General features: G+C 31.8%; 1 protein-coding gene across 7 annotated transcripts in view; it reads left to right on the plus strand.

Moving 5' to 3' along the window:
- Positions 1 to 21,007, plus strand: part of TENT2 (terminal nucleotidyltransferase 2) — a 59,128-nt gene that overhangs the window by 20,146 nt on the left and 17,975 nt on the right. For 2 of the 7 annotated variants that reach the window (XM_057540084.1, XM_007175865.3), the window contains exons 6-12: positions 5,088 to 5,202; positions 5,294 to 5,385; positions 6,847 to 6,925; positions 8,726 to 8,795; positions 12,324 to 12,400; positions 12,785 to 12,913; positions 17,701 to 17,744. In XM_057540084.1, the coding sequence (XP_057396067.1) occupies positions 5,088 to 5,202; positions 5,294 to 5,385; positions 6,847 to 6,925; positions 8,726 to 8,795; positions 12,324 to 12,400; positions 12,785 to 12,913; positions 17,701 to 17,744 (606 nt within the window). The remainder of the gene's footprint in view (positions 1 to 5,087; positions 5,203 to 5,293; positions 5,386 to 6,846; positions 6,926 to 8,725; positions 8,796 to 12,323; positions 12,401 to 12,784; positions 12,914 to 17,700; positions 17,745 to 21,007) is intronic. The other 5 variants (XM_057540085.1, XM_007175867.3, XM_057540087.1 and 2 more) reach the window with 3 other exon arrangements.

Genomic DNA, 21,007 nt, shown 5'->3' on the forward strand with positions numbered 1-21,007 from the left:
TTTAATTTTATTTCTCCTGTCTTGAAAGCTCATTGCTAATTTGTGTTTGTTGTTTGTAGATAGCACTTATATTTAGCCCAAACCCTGTTAGCAATTTTCATGTATTATAGTAAGTGATCAGGTCTTGATACTCCCAGCTGAAAGGTTTTTTCACTTTCTTTTACATGGGGACCCAGCTAACAGGGACAAATGGAGAATCTGCTGAGAATACCATGCAAAAGTTATACCTGAAGCTTTATTTACTGACATATTTAAAAACTTTTCTGAATCTAAATCCATACTTAACTTGTCTTTAATGGCTTGTGTTGATCTCAGACAATGATAACTTTATTGGTAATTTGGTTTGAGCCTGAGTTTGAGGACAGGTTATAATATTTTTTAGGAAAAAGCAACATTTATATTTGGAACAAATATTAATTTTAATATTTTTAACTATTATGTAAATCTTATTTTTTATACAATTTTGAGAAGATATAATTTTTACATACAGTGAGAAATAGATATCTTCTACAATTAATTTTAAATTAAAGTAATAGATCTTGGCAGGCAGCCTAAACTGGTAGTATTGTAGAGATATAAACAACTTTAAGAATAATGTATTTTACAGATACTTTGTTGCAATAGTTTTATTTTTTTTAAACTAATGATTAGGAAAATTTTACTTTCGAATGAAACAAAAACAAAGTCTTGAAATGCCGTTATGCATAGTCAGCTTATTACATATATGATCTAAATATTCAGCCAAGGAGATTTCATATCATGCATTCCTCTATTTTTCCAGAATTATAAGACCATTGAGCCATCTTCTGAAATATTTCTCTAAATTTAAGCAAGAGAAGTCTTGTTTCAGCATATATGTGCATTTCTTTTGAGTTTTTGTCTTATTTGGACTCTGTATGTCTGGTGTAGGATAATCAGTAAGGCGGCTAGATAGGGAGGAAATTTCATTTGTATAACAGTCTACTAGGTCTCCATTGTAGTAGTACTTGAGAGAGAAGAAATGTTCTATGAATGTAGAATGTAGAAAAAACAAGAGGAGCAAATATGTGGAATTTCATATTTTCAACCTAATCATAAATTTTTTCATATGTGAATGTTTCTACATGAACATGATCATTCAGACAAAAAAATTTTTTAAATGTAATAACATTTCATTTGGGCATTGTTGTAAAGAAATTTCTTTCTTGCTTTCTTTTTTTTTTTTGGCCACACTGTGCGGCTTGCAGAATCTTAGTTCCCGGACCAGGGATTGAACCTGGGCAACTGCAGTGAAAGCGCCAAGTCTTAATCACTGCACTGCCAGGGAGTTCCCAAGAAATTTATTTCTTTTTGTTATTCAACAAATGTTGAGTACCTACTCTGACTTGTAGCAGTTTTGATCTGCCTAACTGATTCTCTAGATCATGGGGTTGGCAAAACTTTTTCTATAAAGGGCCAGTTAGTAAATATTTTAGACATGTGAGCTACATGGGCCCCCTGTCACATTTTCTTTTCTTTTCTTTTTTAAACAATGCTTTAAAAATGTAAGGATCATTTTTAGTTTGCTGGCCCTACAGAACAGGCCAGAGGCAGTATTTGGCCTACAGGGCCAAATACTAAGTGGATTAATACTAATTAATACTAATACCCTGCTCTGAGTGGATAAAACTTAATTATTCAAGCGCCATTTAAAATTTTATATTAACCACTTTAACTGGAAACCTTTTTCAAGTCTTTTTGTAAAGATAGATGCCTTTTTAAAAAAGCTTTAAAAAAAAAAAGCTTTTTATTATGGAAAGTATCAGATATATACAGAAATAGAATATAGTGTTATAAATCCTCATAACACCAAGCTTTAACAATTACTGACATTTGACCAATCTTATTTTGTCTATACCTCCCTCCCTTATTAGTTTGAAGCAAATTCCAGGTATCATATCATTTCATTCATAAATATTTCAGTATTCTGTTTTGTTATCTTTTTTGCCTGTCCTTTTCCCAGTGCTATACTGTTTTGATTCCTGTAGCTGTATGGTTAAGTCTAGAAGTTAGGTATGGTAAATCCTTCAACTTTTTTCTTCTATCTCTCCATTTATTTAGGTGTTTAATTTCTCTCATCAACATTTATAATTTTCAGTGTACAAATTTTGTATATCTTTTGTTTAATATATTTCCAAGTATTTCATACTTTTAACTGCTTTTGATAATTTAAAAAATGTAAATTCCCAATTATTTTTTGCTGGTATGTATACTTTATAGTCAGTTATCTTTTTAGGAAATTAAAACGTGAGAGAAAAAACCTTGGTTCTACATATTATATTAAAATGTTCATTAGTTTTGTGGGCGTATCTTTCTGGTATGCTTCGTTATCTGTAAGAATGTTACTCTTCTCATTTTTCTTATAAAAACTTTGTATGTGAATTGACTAGAATCCTTTTTAGACATTATTTCTTCAAATATTTTTTTTCTGTCCTCCCATCCTCACCTCTCTTTTTGAGATTCCAGTTCTTTTCTGTTATTTGTGTTTAAGTGAGGTGACTTTTCCTATACTACTTTTAGATGAGGAGAGTTGGATAAGCTAGCTTTGCTAGGTTTGTGGCTGTAGGAATCCTCTTCTGTTGCTATGTAGTATTCAAAAATATACTTTCTGAGACCTTTTCTCTTCTCCTTCCCTGCTTTTATCTAGATTGGGTTTTTCACTTTCTACAATGTTAACGTTTTTGGTTAGATAATCTTTGCTGCGGGGAATTGTCCTGTGCATTGTAGGATGTTCAGTGGCATCCTGGCCTCTACCTGCTGGTTGCCAGTGACCACCCTGTCGTACCCATTCCCCCAAATATGATAACCAAAACTGTTTCCAGACATTGTCAGATGTCCTCTGGAAGTCAGAATCATTCTAGTTTTAGACTTTCTTTCCTTTACACCTAATGTCTCTGTACTACTTAGTTTAGATTTCTCTTACTGGCAATTTCTCCTTGGTGTGTTGCTGTGTTTTAGAAGGGAGTTTCACTTAGTTTTGAGATTTCTGATCTTTGTGTGATCCTCTTGCATTTACTTGTGAGTTGTAGCCTGTGAAGCTCCCTCCCAGTTTTGGTTGCTATTCCACACCAAGTTGGACCTGCCAATTTAAGGAAGGGGGTGGGAAGTAGTACCTCTAGGCAGTTTGATTTCTGGATGTTCTGGCTTTGGGGTTGTCCCAGATCCCTTTCATCTTCTTTCTGTTATGTTCGGATACCGTGTGGGTCTTGCTGCTATTGGTGTTGGGTCCTAACTGCCAGTATTTTAGGGTTCATGAGTAATTTATAGTCAATTGTGCTGTATTCGTTGGCCATTTTTATTTTGTTCTGGTTTGGTTTGATCTGTTTGTTTTATTTTCCTAGTTGCTTTGTCTTTTTTTTTGTGGGGGGGGGATGGTTACTCAGGGATATTAAATAATTATGTCTCTTTCACTGCCAAGTTGCCCAGACTGCCTCTGCCTTTTTAAAATGAGTATTCTAAACATGATAAAAGCAACTGTTTTAAATGATGGGTGAGACTTGTGCCTGGGCATGGACTTGGGGAATGGCCTAGAGAGGGAGAGGTTGAAACTGCAAAAGACAGACAAAAAAACTGATGGAATATTTGTGCCCTAGAGGCTACCAGAAGGGATGGATACAGAAGTATTGATAGAGGGATTAACTTTGAACCGAGGAAGAGGACAGTTTGACAGGAGAGGTAAGGAGATGAGATTTCATACAGATAGTAGTTTGCAAGTTTGTAGTTAGGAAGCTGAGGAATGTCACATTTGGTATCCTCAATTTTCTTAGTAAACTTTAATGTGAAGTTATCTGCTAAAGAAAGTGAGATAAGTATAGGGAACTTGAGGAAAGGTGTAAACATTTTGGAATGCTGATGGTGAAAAAAGGAAGCAATATCTAACCAGAGACATGGAAGTAATTGCTGAGAGATGTGAAGGGTCAATCTTAGGTTTGTTCTTAAACTATAAATTTGAAAGATACCAATTTTGTGATTTTTTTTTTAAGTTAGCAACTCAAATATAAGAACAGAGAAGGTAGTTGTAGTGAACCTAAAATTAGGATTTTGTTAGAGCATGACAAGGGTATAATGTTGTTAAGGCATGATAAAAAAGAGTGGTTCAAGGGATGCGTTGTGGGGTATAGACTGCGTAGAGAAGGAAATCATGCTATTTCAGGTGCTGTTGGGTTGGGAGAAAAGGAAGGATTCAAGAGAATCCAGGTCTGTGTGGTTCTAGAGAAGGTATGAGGGGGGTAAGAAAGTGAAAATTGGACAGGAGATTGAAGCCAAGATAGTATATTGGAATTTAAAATTTCAGAGCTAAAGAAGATCTGTTTTATTGTAAAGACCATGTTATGGCTCTGGGAGTGTAACACTGATAAAAAATATTGGAGTAAAAGAAGTTCAGAAATGCTGGGAGTATGTTATGATACTTAGCCCATTTTAGGTAAGGGTGTCACCTGTGGTGATGGCAAGAGATCAGTTGGAGGGGTAAGTGTGAACCAGATAGGTAGATAAACAGGGAGATCTGTCCATAGATGGCCACAAGAAGGCAGGGTTCAAGGCAGTGTTGTAAGAATGGGGAAGAGGGTGGTTTGCATGAGCATAGACAACCAGGGACTTTTCTTCTAAAGTCTGTTGTATTTGGTATTTGTGGTGTGAATACCAGGGGTTGGGTAAACTTCTTTAAAAGGCCAGATAGTAAATATTTTAGACTTTGCCACTCACATATGGTTTCTGTTGCATATTTTTGTTTGTTTTTATAACCCTTTAAAAATGTCAAAATCATTCTTAGCTCAAGTCCCATACAAAAACAGGCAGTAACTGAAGGTTGTAGTTTGATGACCCGTGAATTATACTCATTATGAATTCTCTGTGACTTGTCAGTGATACTTTACTATGTAAAAGTTGGTAACTATTTCAGTTACTAAGTAATTATTGTTACTTGAATAAAGGTAGTTTTGTATTGGAATGTGTTAAGGAGATAATATATATTTTAAAAATACTGTCAGTAATTTTATACTTCTCAATACGGTAATAACTTTTACATTTCTGAACAAAATTTTTACTTCTTTTTTTGTGGTGCATCCAAGTTGAGTCAGCAGATACTGGAGTTATTTGAAGCATGTCAGCAGCAAGTAAGTGATTTAAAGAAGAAAGAACTCTGTCGAACAGAGCTGCAGAGAGAAATTCAGCTGATATTTCCACGTATGTTTCCTTGTTTTGCATGCCCTTTAAGTACATGCATCCCAATTTTAAATTTTAAATAATACCTTATAATTCTCTTCTGTTTCTCTAGAAAGCAGACTTTTTTTAGTTGGGTCCTCTTTAAATGGATTTGGTACTCGGAGCAGTGATGGTGATTTATGTCTAGTTGTTAAAGAGGAACCTGTAAGTAATGAAACATTTATTCCAAGTGTGTTTCTCATGTTAAGTCATTTAAGAAATTTCATGTAAGAGTCATTGAGGAAAAAAACCTGTTTGGTTTAATTGCTTCTTTGAATTATCTGTTTATAAGAATTCAAGGAAAGCCAGGAAATGCTGCTTCTTTTTTTTTTTTTTTTTCAGGCATGTACACAATAAACGTAACAAATTCTAGCATTAATTTATTTCTAAACTGTTAAAGTGAGGTGGTTGCACTCTGTGTTTTTAAGGAGCTCTGGCTCTGTTTTGAAATGTTATTAGGTTGGGTATGTTACCAGGATGCAGCAAAGAGGAAGAGCTTGTCTTTATCTTGATATATTTCCTTCCATTTCTATTCTCACTGATTCTATTTTTAATCTTTATTATTTTCCCCTTGAAAGTACTATGGGATTTGGAGTACTTATTTTGGGAATTCAAAAAGAGAGATTTCACTGAAATTTAAAGTAAGACTACTGTGATTTAACATAATTGTCTCTGATATTTTGACTTTGTTTCTTCTTATTTAGCAACCAAATTTTGCTATTTAGTATTATGTTTATTTGAATTCCCTGTTAACTGATACTCTTGTGTATCCTTAATTCCACAATAATTGTTGTTCATTAAACTGACCTGAGCAGCCTCTTTAATATGCTGAATGAAGTCTCTTCTGAATTACCAAAGATTAAGTTAATTTCAGTGTAATTTTAATATGCCTTATATTCCACCTCTTAAAAAATACAAAAACCTCTGTTGAATGGTAATATATATTTTTACTATTCCTATTAGTCCACTAACAAAATTGACTTCTAGTTACTGCAAATCAGAAAGAGATTTATTCCAGGAAAGAAACTCTTGATATTTTTCTAGGCTTTGAAATCATATAAAGGAAAACTGAAAAAAAAAAAAAGAAAAAAAATCCCTCAGAAATAATAAACATAGTGGAGAATACTAGAGTTTTAATTAAAACTTTCTCCCATGCAATTAGGTTATACTTAGGTACATCACACTAATCCTCTAGTCTTATTCACATGTCTGAATCATGTTGTTACAACTCATACTGAAACACCATAGATTTGAATTTTATTTTTAAGCAACTCACAATCTAGATAGGGAAATAAAACATGTTACAGAAAGTTAAAATTCTGTTTATTTTTCTTGGAGAAGATTTTTTTTTTACATTTATATACTAAAGTGAAAAAATGACATATGGCTGTTTCAGTATTTCTTTTAAAATTATGCTTTTAAGTTTAAAATCAGAAATTGATTTAGAAATATTGATGTAAAAGATAGCATAAAGGTTGACTTTTAAATAATGTAGGTTACTGTATATTGGAAAACAACTCCAATGAAAAGTATACTTTATGTTTTCTTTTTGTTGAGATACATTAAGAAAATAAAACACTAAGTTTAGAAAGATAATGAAAAAACACTTTATTTTTAACTTTTCAGTGTTTTTTTCAGGTAAATCAGAAGACTGAAGCACGGCATATCCTCACCTTAGTCCATAAACACTTCTGTACTAGACTTTGTAAGTCTGACATGCTTCACGTTCATATGTCATTTGACAACTATTTATTTAAAATGTCTCTCACTATATTTATTTTCTGGTAAGGATTGTTTATTTTCTGGTTAGGTTAGGTATAATGTAGATCCTTTTTCCCAAATGAATTCCTTTTAACTTTTGATTAAAAAGAAGAGTAAACCATTCAACACAGAAATGTATAATTCAGCAAATCTTTATTGAGTTTACTTGTAAGCTGTCCCACTGAAGGTAGTGGGGAATTCAAAGATATGTAAGCTTCAGTTCTTTCTCAAAAGGTTGTAGACCGTTCGGGGAGCTAAAGCATGAATGTAAATAGCTGTAATGCAGACAGAGTATCTGACAAGCCAAAAGAAGTATACAGGTGAAGTCTTATAGGTATTCATGTGAGGAAGAGAGAATTTCATCTGTTTTGCAATGACATATATCTTTACTTGTTTTAAAAACATGATCACTGAACATGAAGCCCAGATATATTACTCCAACAGAAAGCAAAATTATCGACTTAGGCCATTTTATTGTAAGATATTATTCTTTGAATAAGCTGACGAAGCAGTTTTTAATCCACATGTTAAGCCATCTCAAATAATTTATTTAAACTTACACAGAATATTGTGGACATTTGAAGTCACACTGTGATGTTGGAAAGATAGTTTGTCTGTTTATTTAACAAATATCCCTTATGTGTCAGGCTTTGAGCTGGAAAATACAAAGTCACTTAACGAGTTATTGCCCTTGAATAACATATCAGTTGTAGGAAAGAAACAAATCAAGAGATTTATTTCAGTGGACTTGAATTTCACATCTGTAAAATAAAGGAGTAATTTGTACCATAAGTGAATTTTTAATAACTATTATTAAAATCATAAAATATTAAAAGTGAAAGGGACCTAAGAGATCATATAATTCAAATGAAAGTTTTTTTTTTAATTAGTGTTTTTAATAATTAAGGAAAGTGGTGATCAGTGGGCTTAGTAATTTGCCCGAGGAGTATAGTTTGTTGGTGTCTGAACCTGTACTTGGAACTCAGAACTTTTAACTCTTAATCTTATTTTTCATTAAACCTCACTGAATTCCTGCACATAATTCTATTTCAAGCTTGATGTATTTTATGATTTTGGTGTTAGAAGCATTATAACAGAAAATTTTTAGTTTTAAAATATGTTATTATGTTTTTCTTTAGTTAAAACATTAGGAAATTGCTCATTTGGGAAAAGTTTGCAGTTTCTTTTTTATACATTTCTGTGTTTTCCTAATTTTCTACAATGAACATGTATTTCAACTCACAAAAAACTTTTTTTTAAGTTTGGTGGAATAAAAAAATATGTATGTATGTGTTTTTCCTCTTACAGATCATACTTATTTGAATGTATCACTGCCCCCTGTATCATGTTGCCAACATTTCCACATTTAAGATTCTTTATAAATATGATTTCTATGGCTGCCATAATATCTTGCCATATGCTGTACCAGAATTTAGCTATCCCCCTGCTGCTGGCCTAGATACTTCTCTTATAATGCTCTGACGAAATTCTTTATAGGTGTTATTAAATATTAGACCACATTTCTGAAAATAACGTATTAATATATAAAGTCCTCTACATGGTATTGGAAGTTCCAAACTTAGAAGAATTTGATAATGTCCTTTTGTCTTTGCTTTCTGTCTCAAAGACTATATTTTCTCAAATTGTTTTAGCTAAGTAAAATACTACTTTTTAAAAATGTGCATTGGAACACTATGAATTTGAGAAACATTTACAGATATCCATATTATCTTTCATCCTTCAGCTGGTTACATTGAGAGACCTCAGCTGATTCGAGCAAAAGTGCCAATTGTGAAGTTCAGGGATAAAGTCAGGTCAGTAATTATTGAGTTCTTTTTTTTTTTTTTAAACTTTGGGTTTATTTATTTATTTATTTTTATGGCTGTGTTGGGTCTTCGTTTCTGTGTGAGGGCTTTCTCTAGTTGCGGCAAGTGGGGGCCATTCTTCATCGCGGTGCGCGGGCCTCTCATTATCGTGGCCTCTCTTGTTGCGGAGCACAGGCTCCAGATGCGCAGGCTCAGTAATTGTGGCTCACGGGCCCAGTTGCTCCGCGGCATATGGGATCTTCCCAGACCAGGGCTCGAACCCGTATCCCCTGCATTGGCAGGCAGATTCTCAACCACTGCGCCACCAGGGAAGCCCGAGTTCTTTCTTTTAAGTTGCTTTAGATAATTTTTAGGTATTCTTCTGAGGTAGATAATTAAGAAGTGTATGCTATCACGTAATAGCTTATCTTCATTTAGAAATGATTTGGTTTTTGAAATGATTTTTTAAAATAGTCTGAGCAGTTGTTCATGCTTAACTGTACTTATTCTGGTTGACGTTTTGAGTATTTGGGACTATCCAATTGAAAGAATATATACGTATTTATACTTCAGAGTTTTAAATGATCCTCTTGCCTTTTGGAAATGTAATGTGCTCTTGAGAACATATCTTAATTGATGAAATTTGATGTATATTTATATCAAAAGTGGTTGTTACTAATATAATTATATCTATCTACATATTCTACTAGTTTGGGTTCTGAATTTCTTATAGGCATTGGAATTAGAATCTTTTATATAATATCTATCTATTTACATTTTATAAAATGTAAATAGGTGTTTGTTTTATTGTTTAAAAAAGATTTTCTAAAAAATATATAGGATTGTGATAAATCAGATTTTCTAGCCCAGTTTATAAAAGTAATACTGAAATTATATAAGTATATACACAGTTGATCATTATTCATGGATTCCATATTTATGAATTTGCATACTTGATACAATTTATTTTGTAACCCCCAAAATTAACATTTGCAACACTTTTATGATTATTCATAGGCATACACAGAGTGGGGAAAATTTTGAGTCACCTGATGTAGGTGTTCCCAACTGAGTTTAACAATGTGACACTCTGTTTTCTTGTTTCAGCTCTCATATATAAACATGTCCTTTTCACAGTCTAGTTAGTGCTGTTTTTCACATTTTTGTGCTTTTGTGCTTGATTTTGCTGCTTAAAGTGAGTCCCGAACATAGTGCTGAGGTACTGTCTAGGGTCCTTTTGCACAAAGCTGTGATGTGCCTTATGGAGGAAATATGTGTGTTAGATGAGCTTCATTCAAGCACGAGTAGAGTACAGTGCTCTTTGCAATGACTTCACTGTTATTGAATGAGCAGTATATTAAATGAGGTGTCTTTAAGTTGAAACATACATAAAACAAAATTACATATTGATCAGTTGAGGAAAATGTGACTGGAGGGACTTCCCTGGCAGTCCAGTGGTTAAGACTGTGTGCTTCCACTGCAGGGGGCACAGGTTTGATCCCTGGTCAGGGAAGTGAGGTCCCACATGCCACACAGTGCAGCCACAAAAAACTAAAATATGGTGTTGCCAAAAAAATTCATCCGGGTTTTTCCATACGATGTGATAGAAAAGCCCGAGCAAACTTTTTGGCCAACCCAATGAAATGTGACTGGAGACATAGTGATCCGCTGATGAAAATGTGACTGGAGGCTCCTAGAAACCTAATCCTTTGTTTCCCCTAGGTGCGATGGTTCAGTGTTTGCAGCAACTATATAGAACATAACTACTGTGAATAATCAGAATTGACTGAATATATATATTTTAAACAAATCTTTAGATAAGTGCTGGCTCAAACTTTCCCCCTCATTCATCCAAACATCCATCTAATCTATAAATATTTACTGAATTTCTATCAAGTAGCAGTGGAATTTTCTTTTTTTTAATGGTGAAGTTTTTTTTTAAAGCATGAGGATATAGAGAGATAAAACGTAAAGTAAATGTAAGTAAAACTATTAGCTAATTATAATTGTTTTTAAAAATGTAGTTATATAAACAATTCTTTTTCTATTTAAGATTATTATACAAGGTTTTTTCATTGTTAAGTATTCTATATAAGCACCATTTTATAATTCTTCTCTATACACACCACTAAGGAAAAAAACAACTGCACTTCTAACATCCAAAGATAACTGATGTTAATGTTTTGGTATAAGCCTTTCAGACCCTTTTCTATGCGTATGAGTGCATAAAAGCTTTTAAAATTAAAATTGAAATCATACTTTGTTACTTAACAGTATATCATGAATACTTGCTTTTATCATTGACTATCTTCTGGCTTCATTTTCAATTGCTTTACAGTATTTCATTGTGTAAATTTATTGACTTTAACTTAACCACTCCCTGTTTAAATAAGCATTTTGTGCATGAAATTCTTTCCATATTAAGGGTTACTTCAGTATTTCCAGAAGTAGAATTTGAAGCAAGTACTGTGGATATTTTTAAAGCTCTGAATTCATATTTTTGGAAGTTTTTACTTGCACACTAGTTTCCATCTAAGTGTTTTTTCCTCTTTATTGAGTTATATAGAGGGAGTGCAAACTGGTTTCAGTGTTAGATTTGTACAAACACAAAGAATGTAACTTTACTGTTACCGTAAGCTTCCCAAAGCCAAATATATCTGAAGTGTTAATTTCACTCTCCATTTTTATTAACGTGCATGGATAATTGAAAGATTATAGGATTTCTTTTCCCATAACTAGAAAATCTGAAAAGGTAAATTTCAAATTTTACAGTTAAAAGCTATAGAAAGGACTTTCGTTAAGTTTGTATTTTAGGCACTTTTCACAGAAAGACTCATTGTTCAGAAGTTGGACCTGATAATATATGGTTCTGTTACTTATGCATTAGTTAGTCCTGTTATTTTGAGTTTAGCCATTCTTTATGTATCCCATCATTATTGCTGTATTTTCTAAATTGTGAATTGCATGATATCTTTGATTTCAAAGAAGTGTCCCTTCTGTTATATGTTTGGCTGTTATAGTTCTTCCTAGATGTCCGTAGCCAAAGTTGTCATGATACTATAATTTAGCAACCCTTTTGGAGGGAATATAAAGTGTAGACAGAGCTTTTATTTTTTCACCTGTACTTTATTTGGCTTTTCATTCCTATTTTAAAGCAAATGATGCTGTCGTTCAAAATTGATTGAGAATATATAACTTAGTGGGATAACTTGCCCAGAAATGTGTTTGGCCATATAATTTTGTTTATCTGGAAAAGATTACAAAATTAAAAGTTTTTTTTTTTTTTTTTGTTAAGAATAGTTGGAGCCTTACTGGTACATTATGGATCTTTCAACAGTAATCTTATTTTATATCTTTAATAGACCCCCGATCATACTAAAAGTATGTTTTCATTCTTATTTCTGTACTGTCTCATTTTAAGGTCTTTGGGCCTATGCTATTTTGTATCATTGGATGGATGGATGGATATGAATTTAGTTACTAGGGAGTTAGTTTATTTTGTATTTGAGCTGAAGTTTTTTTCATTTTTTAAAATAGTTGTGTGGAGTTCGACTTGAATGTAAACAATATTGTTGGAATAAGAAACACATTCCTTCTCAGAACGTATGCATACCGTAAGTTTTGTGTTTATTTCCAAACAATTAACACCTTCTGTATTTATCCTTCATTCTTCATTCCTTCATAAAGATGTGTGTAGTAAATACTGATACCTCTTTGTGTTTATGTACAGTGTGTCTCATTTTCTTATATACATAATATGTTGCTACACTAAAATCACATACTACCAGAGTTATAGGTCAATAAAATGAATTTTAATAATTGGTCATTTTTAAAAGGTAACTGAAGTACGTTTTAGAAGTAAGACACATTTATGGTGAACAGTGTTTAATAACAGGAGGCATTGCTCTTTCTATTGGCATGGAGTTCGGAAATAATGTAAACTTTCAAAGAAACTGTAAAATCTTCTTACCATTTTTAAGTTTTAATTTTACTTTCAGTTGAAAATCGAGTTCGTCCGTTAGTACTGGTGATTAAGAAGTGGGCGAGTCACCATGAGATAAATGATGCCAGTCGTGGTACTTTAAGCAGCTATAGTCTTGTATTGATGGTTTTGCACTATTTACAAAGTAAGTATTGTGGAGTTTTTCCCAATTTTTAAAACGGAAATGCAGTTAAACTTCATTATGGTGTCTTCCCTGTTGACCTTATATTCAAATATCATTGTTTTAAAAAGTATTCTCTAAGGCACATACAACCACATTTCCTATTTTGTTGCTTTGAACAAATGTTTTAGTAACGTTACCCCTGGAAAACATTATAAAGAAGTTTCACTGTGTTTTTATTTTTTGACAGTTTCCTGTATTCACTCTTGTATTCAAAGAACTTTCACCACTGTATTGTGGACCCATTATCTTGCTCAAGCACCATTCATCGTGTTTTTTATTTTTCACTTGAGACAGGAATTAAATGATTTTCTTGTTGGTTTAAAGAAGCTTTTATATCCTATGAACTGGCATGGAGATTGGGTGAAAGACTTGATATTAATGTAAGACCATTTACCAGGAAGTTGTGGGTTAATATTGCACAGTTTAGAAAACAATTGTTGTAATATTTATGTTTATACTCTTTGACTCAATGATTCCATTTCTAGGAATTTATCCTAAGGTAAATAATCAGCAATGTATATATGAATTTATATAAGGCTGTTTTTCATGGTGTTTGTTGAAATAATGAAAGATTAGAAATCTAAGTTTTTCAGAGTAGGAGGAATGGTCAAATTAATTATGATATATCCTAATATGAAATTTATACAGATTCTAAAAATCATGTTTTAAAGATATTTATTGATATAAGAAAATATTTATGATATGGTGTCATATACAACATAATACCAATTTTATTTAAAAGACAGTAGCTATACTTGAGTGTGTATATATGCATATGTATACAAATACTGAAAAGGTATGTGCCAAAAATTTATCAGGGGTTATTACTTATGGACAGTAGGATTCATTTTCTTTATATATTACTGTATTTGTAGATATTTTATAATATGTTACATAAGAGAGTATATTTTTATGTGAACAATGGAATCAGGTGAATTTTTTTGAGGTAATGAGAGAGACTTAAAATAGTTTAAATGGACCAAAATTTTGTGAATCAGTAATCATCAGAAAGGTTAGATAATCTTCCTCTTTGTTGTTAAAGAATTTCAAGCTAATTATAATACATGTATTTTTGTTGCTGAACAGTCTTGGATATATACTAATTTGATGATTGATTTGTCCTTCCAAAAGGATTTGAAACATGATGTTGGCTGCTTTAGATACTTCTTTATATATCACTGATCATTTTTGTCCAATTTTATAGTTCAATCTGAAACATATATTACTTTCGATGCTTTTTTAGTGAACTCTGTCCAATCTTGTGGATTGCAGTTCACTTTTATTAAAAATTGAATAGATTAGAAACATTTCTTGTAAAATATATATAAAATATATGAAGAAGAATAAGACTAACATTCATGTACTACCACCTAGTGTCTATTCATTTTTTAGTTTTAGTTGAGATTTAAACATTAGATTTGACTAAAGCATATAACATGCATGAACATTCATAATATGTGCCCTATCTCTCCATTCTTTTGGGTTACATTAGAAATTTTAATTTGATTGCTTTTTTAGAAAATGTAGTTTAATCAGAGATGCCCCTTGGTGGTTTTGTAAGCAAGTTAAAAATTCAAATGTTAGTATTTTACCAGTGTAATGAAATCATGTTAAAATTTGGTTTAGATTTTGTTAAACATTTTGTTCTTGACAAAGTGGTGCTGTTTACTAAGATGGTTAGTAATTAATGGCACTCTCATCAGCCATTTCTAGGTATTTGTTAAAAGACATCAGCTAACCAGACCTACTGTGTAGTTCTGTACTTTGGCAGATTTAACCTACTCCTCCACAGAAGAAATTACAGAGATTGAAATAAGTGTTAATAATTGCTCTTCTTGTCATACAAGAGTCTGCAAGGTGTATTGAGCAGTTCCAGCTCTGCCACAGTGAACGAGTTTGTGTGATTTTGGCCAAGTTATTCTACCTCTCTGGCTTTAATATTCATCTGTAACACTAATGGTTGGATTAGATGACCTTTAAGTTTTGTTTAACTTTAAATACTTTAATATCTTTTCTGCCATGAACAGAGAAGGGAAACAGGTCCTTTTTATGTAGAAAGGTTGAAAAGATTAAAGCATTTCCTAGAATGAATTTCAACAGTCAGTTACAAACTACATATGCTTGAAAAAGTGACTGATGAAATCATGAAGGGAAAAACCTATTGAGAAGAGAGTTTAATAGCAATCTAAGATTATGAGTTAATAATAAAGGCAAAAGTGTCAATTGGTTAGAAACAACAATATGAATGAATATTCATGGAATGTTTACCGTATTACCAGGTATAGAAATATCTCTTAGGCATTTTAAAATTGTTCTTGCGTTTTCAAAATTAGTGGTTGTTTAGTGTTGTTGAAGGTCTGCTTTTTTTTTTTTTGTTTAATTTTTGATGAATTAGTATGTAACTTTTATGTGTATAAATTTGTGAAGGCCTGACCAGAAAGCTCTCATCCAAACTACAGGCAAAGTAAAATCTTATAGATTAAATATATTCAAGGCATTATCTATTGATCATATCCTGCAATAATAAACTTTTGTCTTATTTTGCTTTTGAGAGAGAAAATTAAAAGATTGAAGTCCAAAATTTTGAAATCAAAAGAGATGTTGTTACAGAGAGATTCTTTCAGAGTGTATGTTGGTTTGGAATAAAGTAAACATTTGAAAAACTACTAAATGTTTTGAGGTTACTATCAGGATAGCATTGATAAATAATTGCCAGGGTACACTAACTGCTTCTCTAATGACGAGTGTTTTTAAATCTTTAAGGTTGTAAGGCAGGGGATTTTTTGAATGATAACCTTGCCCCCAAAAGCTTCCAAATTGCTTAGTTCTAAAGGCTCTTTATCTACTGAAAGACCCTATACCAGTGGTTTGTGTTTATTTTTCTCTCCTAGCATTCTAGTTACGAGATAACTAGATAACTAGAATGAGATAATATTTTTTTTCGAATTTTCTACAGTCTTTTCTTCATCCTTTTTTAAGTTATAATTTTATTTTACTAGCAGTGTTCCATGGGAATAGAACTCAGGTTTTTAGATTTAAAAATTAAACTAATTTCTAATAAGAGTTTCCAATTTGACTTCTATATTATAATGAAAATTATTAAAAAGCCATTAAAAATGTTATACAGATATAGAGACTTTTAGAATTAAGTGACTGGGGCTTGAGTTTATTTGTAGGGTCTTCTAGAATTTTAGCATTTGAATGCCTTTGGGGAAAAAAATATGTATCCTTACTTCCTGAGAGTGATTCTGGTAAGTAATGAGTGAGTTTTTTCCCTTAATAATTCTTAATCATACACTGTGAACGTTCCATACTATCATGGAATTTTATTTTATTCCAGTTTCCAGTTTTCAACTTGGGAATAAAGCATGATGAAGAGATATTTAAATGAAGCATCCTACTTTGTACTATGTGATAGAAATTTATACATTTATAATCATAGTTGGAAACCACGTAAATTGGTCATAATGGTTGATTATGTGTTCATTAATGTATTCCAGGAGTCACTTAAAAATTCTTTTGCTAAATAGCAAATTAAAAGTGAAGTAATGATTCTTTGTTACTGAATTTATTTAATTACAGTTGACCCTTGTACAACACAGGTTTGAACTGTGCGGGTCTACTTATATACAGATTTTTTTCAGTATATATGTATTGCAGTACTTACTACATGATCTGCAGCTGGTTGAATCTGTAGATTTGAAACCTCAGATATGGAGGGCCAACTATAAAGTTATATGCAGATTTTGAACTGCACAGGGGTTGGCGCCCTTAACCCCGGTATTGTTCAAGCGTCAACTGTATATGTAATGTATTTCTAATTCTTAAATACATAGTTTATCATGCGGTACTATATTTGGTCTTTAATCTTAAAGAAATCTTGAAAATGTGTTATTTGTATCTTACCATATTCAAGACACTGTATTTTACAGTTACTTCTTATATTGTGAATATTAAACACTTTGCCTTTCATGTTATTCGATCTACATTATAATGATGTGAGATTACAGTTAGCACATTTAATGAGGTTGGATTTGGGTAAAGCTGTTGAAGGGTGCAGAATGGCAGTTAAAAAAATACAGTGGCATATGACGATAATGATTCTTTTGTATGAAATTTTATTTATTATATAGCAGATTGGTACAAATCTCCTGATTTAGATTCTAACCTTTGCTGAGGTTTTCTTTTTAAAAATATATTAATGAAGTTGAAGATCTTTTCAGTTTTTTTTCCCAATAGATCAATTTCCCAGAACTATCTCAATTTTGGTATTATTGTTAGAAGAAATTAAATAATAAAGGGACAATTATGATAGAGCTATTATTCTTATGATGTAGTGCCATTGGATTGTACTTTAAAAAATTTTTTTTTGATAGCTACATCCATCTTAACAATGTCTTTTTAATATCTGTAGCACAGCAGTTGTCTTGCTTATTTTGTGTGTGTGTCTGATGTTGGACCAAATGATGTGTGTCCATTTATTGATGACCTGTTATTCTAAAACCATGTAAGGAACATTGGTTTACATAGAAATATATGTAATTTATTAACAGACCTTAAATTGTCAACTTAGATATATTTTGAATTTAAATTTTTAGGGATCAGAATTAATTTCACAAAGTATATGAAAGCTGTTGAATTTTAGCATAAGCCCATATAGTCTCATACCTGGGGTGTAGCTGACAAATTATTGCTTTGTAAAATGAATTACGTGAATCACGGAAGCTTTAAACTTTTTCTTTTTATAGCCCTACCTGAACCCATCCTTCCATCCATCCAAAAAATTTACCCAGTAAGTGTTCCTTATAAATTATTACAATACATGTTATGACAAGTATATGTGGAACTATTATGTGCAGTATTAACGTGAATATAAAAGTAGTATTAATTACCTTCTAAGTATATGATAACATTTTCTACATAGGCTGAGGCATTGGCCACTAGAATGCAAAAATGTTTCATATAATTTTTCAGAAGACTGCTATTTTATTTGGTTATTGGCAGACAATCTTGTCATTCATATTAATGGTGGAACTTTTTGTGTGATGCTCATGATTATCACTAATGGGAATTAAATATACTTAGTTGGTGAAGGCCCATTTGGACACATACCAGTTTTTTTCATGCTACCAGTTTTTTCTTGCTACTTTTTTTCATGTTTAGAACATATCTTTAGTTAGTAACTCAGAAGTTTTATAGCCTAACATATGTATAATTTGAAATCAGGGAAAAAAATTAAGATGATGAACAATTAGGTAGTCTTTTTATCTTTCATTTGATCTTACCAAGTAATATTCTAAGAGGTAACATTAGTACACTATCCTTGTGCGTATACTATTAAGAATCCTGGTGAAGTTAATTGGAAACACTCAAGAAATGAAGTGTGCCTACTAGAAAAAGTTTAGTGTGTACTCAGTTTGAGTTTAGAGAAACCTAGGTAATGTACATATTCATAATCTATATGAGTATTTTTGTTTCTTTTCTAGTTTTTGTGTTCTTTTTTCCAGAATTTGCTGTTTCTTTGTTTATAGTCTTACCATTTCTGTTTTCCTCCATAGTCATTCTTGTTCCTGGTTTTTTTTGGAAATAATATTTAGGCAGCTTGTTTAGAATGTTTGACCAACCTTCTGAAACCACATAATTTTTTACCTGTTCATAAACTTATAAGAAGAGATGTTTTCTAAACTTACTAAATAGTCATATTACAAAGGAAAACATAACATCCATCTTGAGTGATCAGTTTTCAAAGAACTTATTTATTTTATATGTATCAGACAAAATATAATAAATATATTGATATGGAACCTAAATTAAATGTAATTTAATCTTTGATGATTGAGAACTGATGTTCTTGTTTTTGAACATCAGTTATTCTTGTAATGCACACATGTGAGGTACTGGATAATAAAGGGTTCACTGTAAATAGAGTCTTGCTGTAGTGGGGGCCTCCCAGTTTGTGGTGTCATCTACTAGAAGAGACTGTTTAACACAAGAACCTTTTGGAATCTGGCTATCTTATCGTCTTCCTTTTAAAAACAAATTTCTGCTGTGAAGAACTATTATAATGAGTTTACAGTATAGCTAGGTATAAGTATTTATGCTTTTTTAAGCATTATGATAAATGAAAGCATCAGAAAGTATAGAAATGAAAATAACATGAACTTTTGGGCCTATTCTTGAATGTTTTCCTCTCTCTATAGTTTTTATTCTTTAGCTCATACTGAATGGTCAAAGATAATGACTGGGTGTTTACTGTTTCATTGCATTGTCTCAACTTTATTTTTCTTTAAGACCTAGGTTTCAGTGTAGAAAGAGCTGCATATATTTTTCAGCATACAAAGGATCTAATAGTTAAACTTACCCTTTAAAGAATCTATTATTATTGTGTATTGAAAAGATGCTTCTACAGAAATCTCACTTAAAACCATGTACTACTTGGAACTCTTTTTACTAATATAAAATACTGATGAAATTTCAGTTTAATAGCACTATGCTGGGAGACAGAGGTATTACTTTTATAAGATACTCAGATTCTTACTAGTATATTCTAGTTTGAAGAACCTCATTTTTACTTCTGTGTTTCATTTTTCTAATCACCTAGCTTTCTCCCATGACAGGGTCCTGATTTCTGTTCACATGTACTACCTCTAAGCCTATATTCTCCACCCTGTTTTGCTAATAATCTTATTTCTACACCTGTAACCAGGAAATAGATTTAATACCTGCCCAGCCCCAAGGCTTTAAAAAGTACTAATAGCAAGCCCTACTAGACTTAAGAATGTCTTAATTTGCTTTCATGTGTGCTTACATTGTCATAAATATTTAAACCACATTATCTTTACTATAAGATTGATACTTACATGGATAAGGACTTAATACCCCCTCTTAGCAGGTTTTTTTGTTTTGTATGAAACCTGTAAACTGATCAGTGGAGTGCTTTTTTCAGTGGTCCATCTGATGGAACAAGCAAATAAGCTTGTTTCTTATTACTAGCAGTAACTATTATTTAGTATTTATTTTATATCAGCACATATAAATTTTATATACAGTATCTTCAATCCTAAGCAAATAAACTTATAAAGTACTCCCCTTGTTTCACCGTTGAATGTTAGAAAGATTACATGATTGATCCAGGCTGTTTAGTCACAACTTATGGATGCAGCAACTGGTATTTTTTCCATTAGACTATGCTGCTTATGGAAGGCAAAATGATAGTAGTTGTCACTAAGATACCATTTCATCTAATTTGCAAGGCTTACTACATTTTATTTGTGTATATCTGATTGTTCCTATACAGATATATTTATATACCTTTAAGAAAAGCTGATATGACAGAATTTCAGCTTGATAAATAAGTTTGAGAATGATTTAAAACTTTACAGTAATAAAAAAACTTTCAATTAAAAAATTAGTATGGTGTTTCAATTCAGTTGTTATTAAATTATGAAAGGAAAGGATGAAAGATTATAAACATCTTTATCTTTGAAAACTATATCATGATATATAGCATTATCGATTATTACTACTTAACTATTGACTGAAAAAGCAACATAAATGATAGAGGACAGAGTATTTACTGTTGAGTTAAAGAAATGAAGTTGAGAAGGTTTAAATATATAAACTCAGATTAGGCGAATGAAGGGATCTTTATTTTAATGCAAGCATATTATGAGATTCACCTAGATTTATGCTAGGTAGATTTATCAAGACAACTTATATTTGTTTCCTTCCCTAGTGGTATCTTCCTATTCTCAGAAGCCAAAGATAATTCCACAATAATGCATTGAAAGTTGCAGGAGGTAACCACATACTGTGTTGTAAATGTATAGTTAAAATAATCATGATGCCTTGCATATACTGAATAATTAATAAATAGATAATATTGCTACTATGCTTTCCATACATTGTATCATTTAATTTGTATAACAACCCTGTGAATACTGTTACTTATATTATGGATGAAGGAGCTTAACCTTTGGAAAGCTAGATAACTTGGTTAAGTTCACATAGCTGTAGAAGAACAAGGTTGCAAACCTAGGTCTGACTCCAGAGCTC

This window comes from Balaenoptera acutorostrata, chromosome 2, assembly GCF_949987535.1.
Source record: "Balaenoptera acutorostrata chromosome 2, mBalAcu1.1, whole genome shotgun sequence".
Lineage (NCBI taxonomy): Eukaryota > Metazoa > Chordata > Mammalia > Artiodactyla > Balaenopteridae > Balaenoptera > Balaenoptera acutorostrata.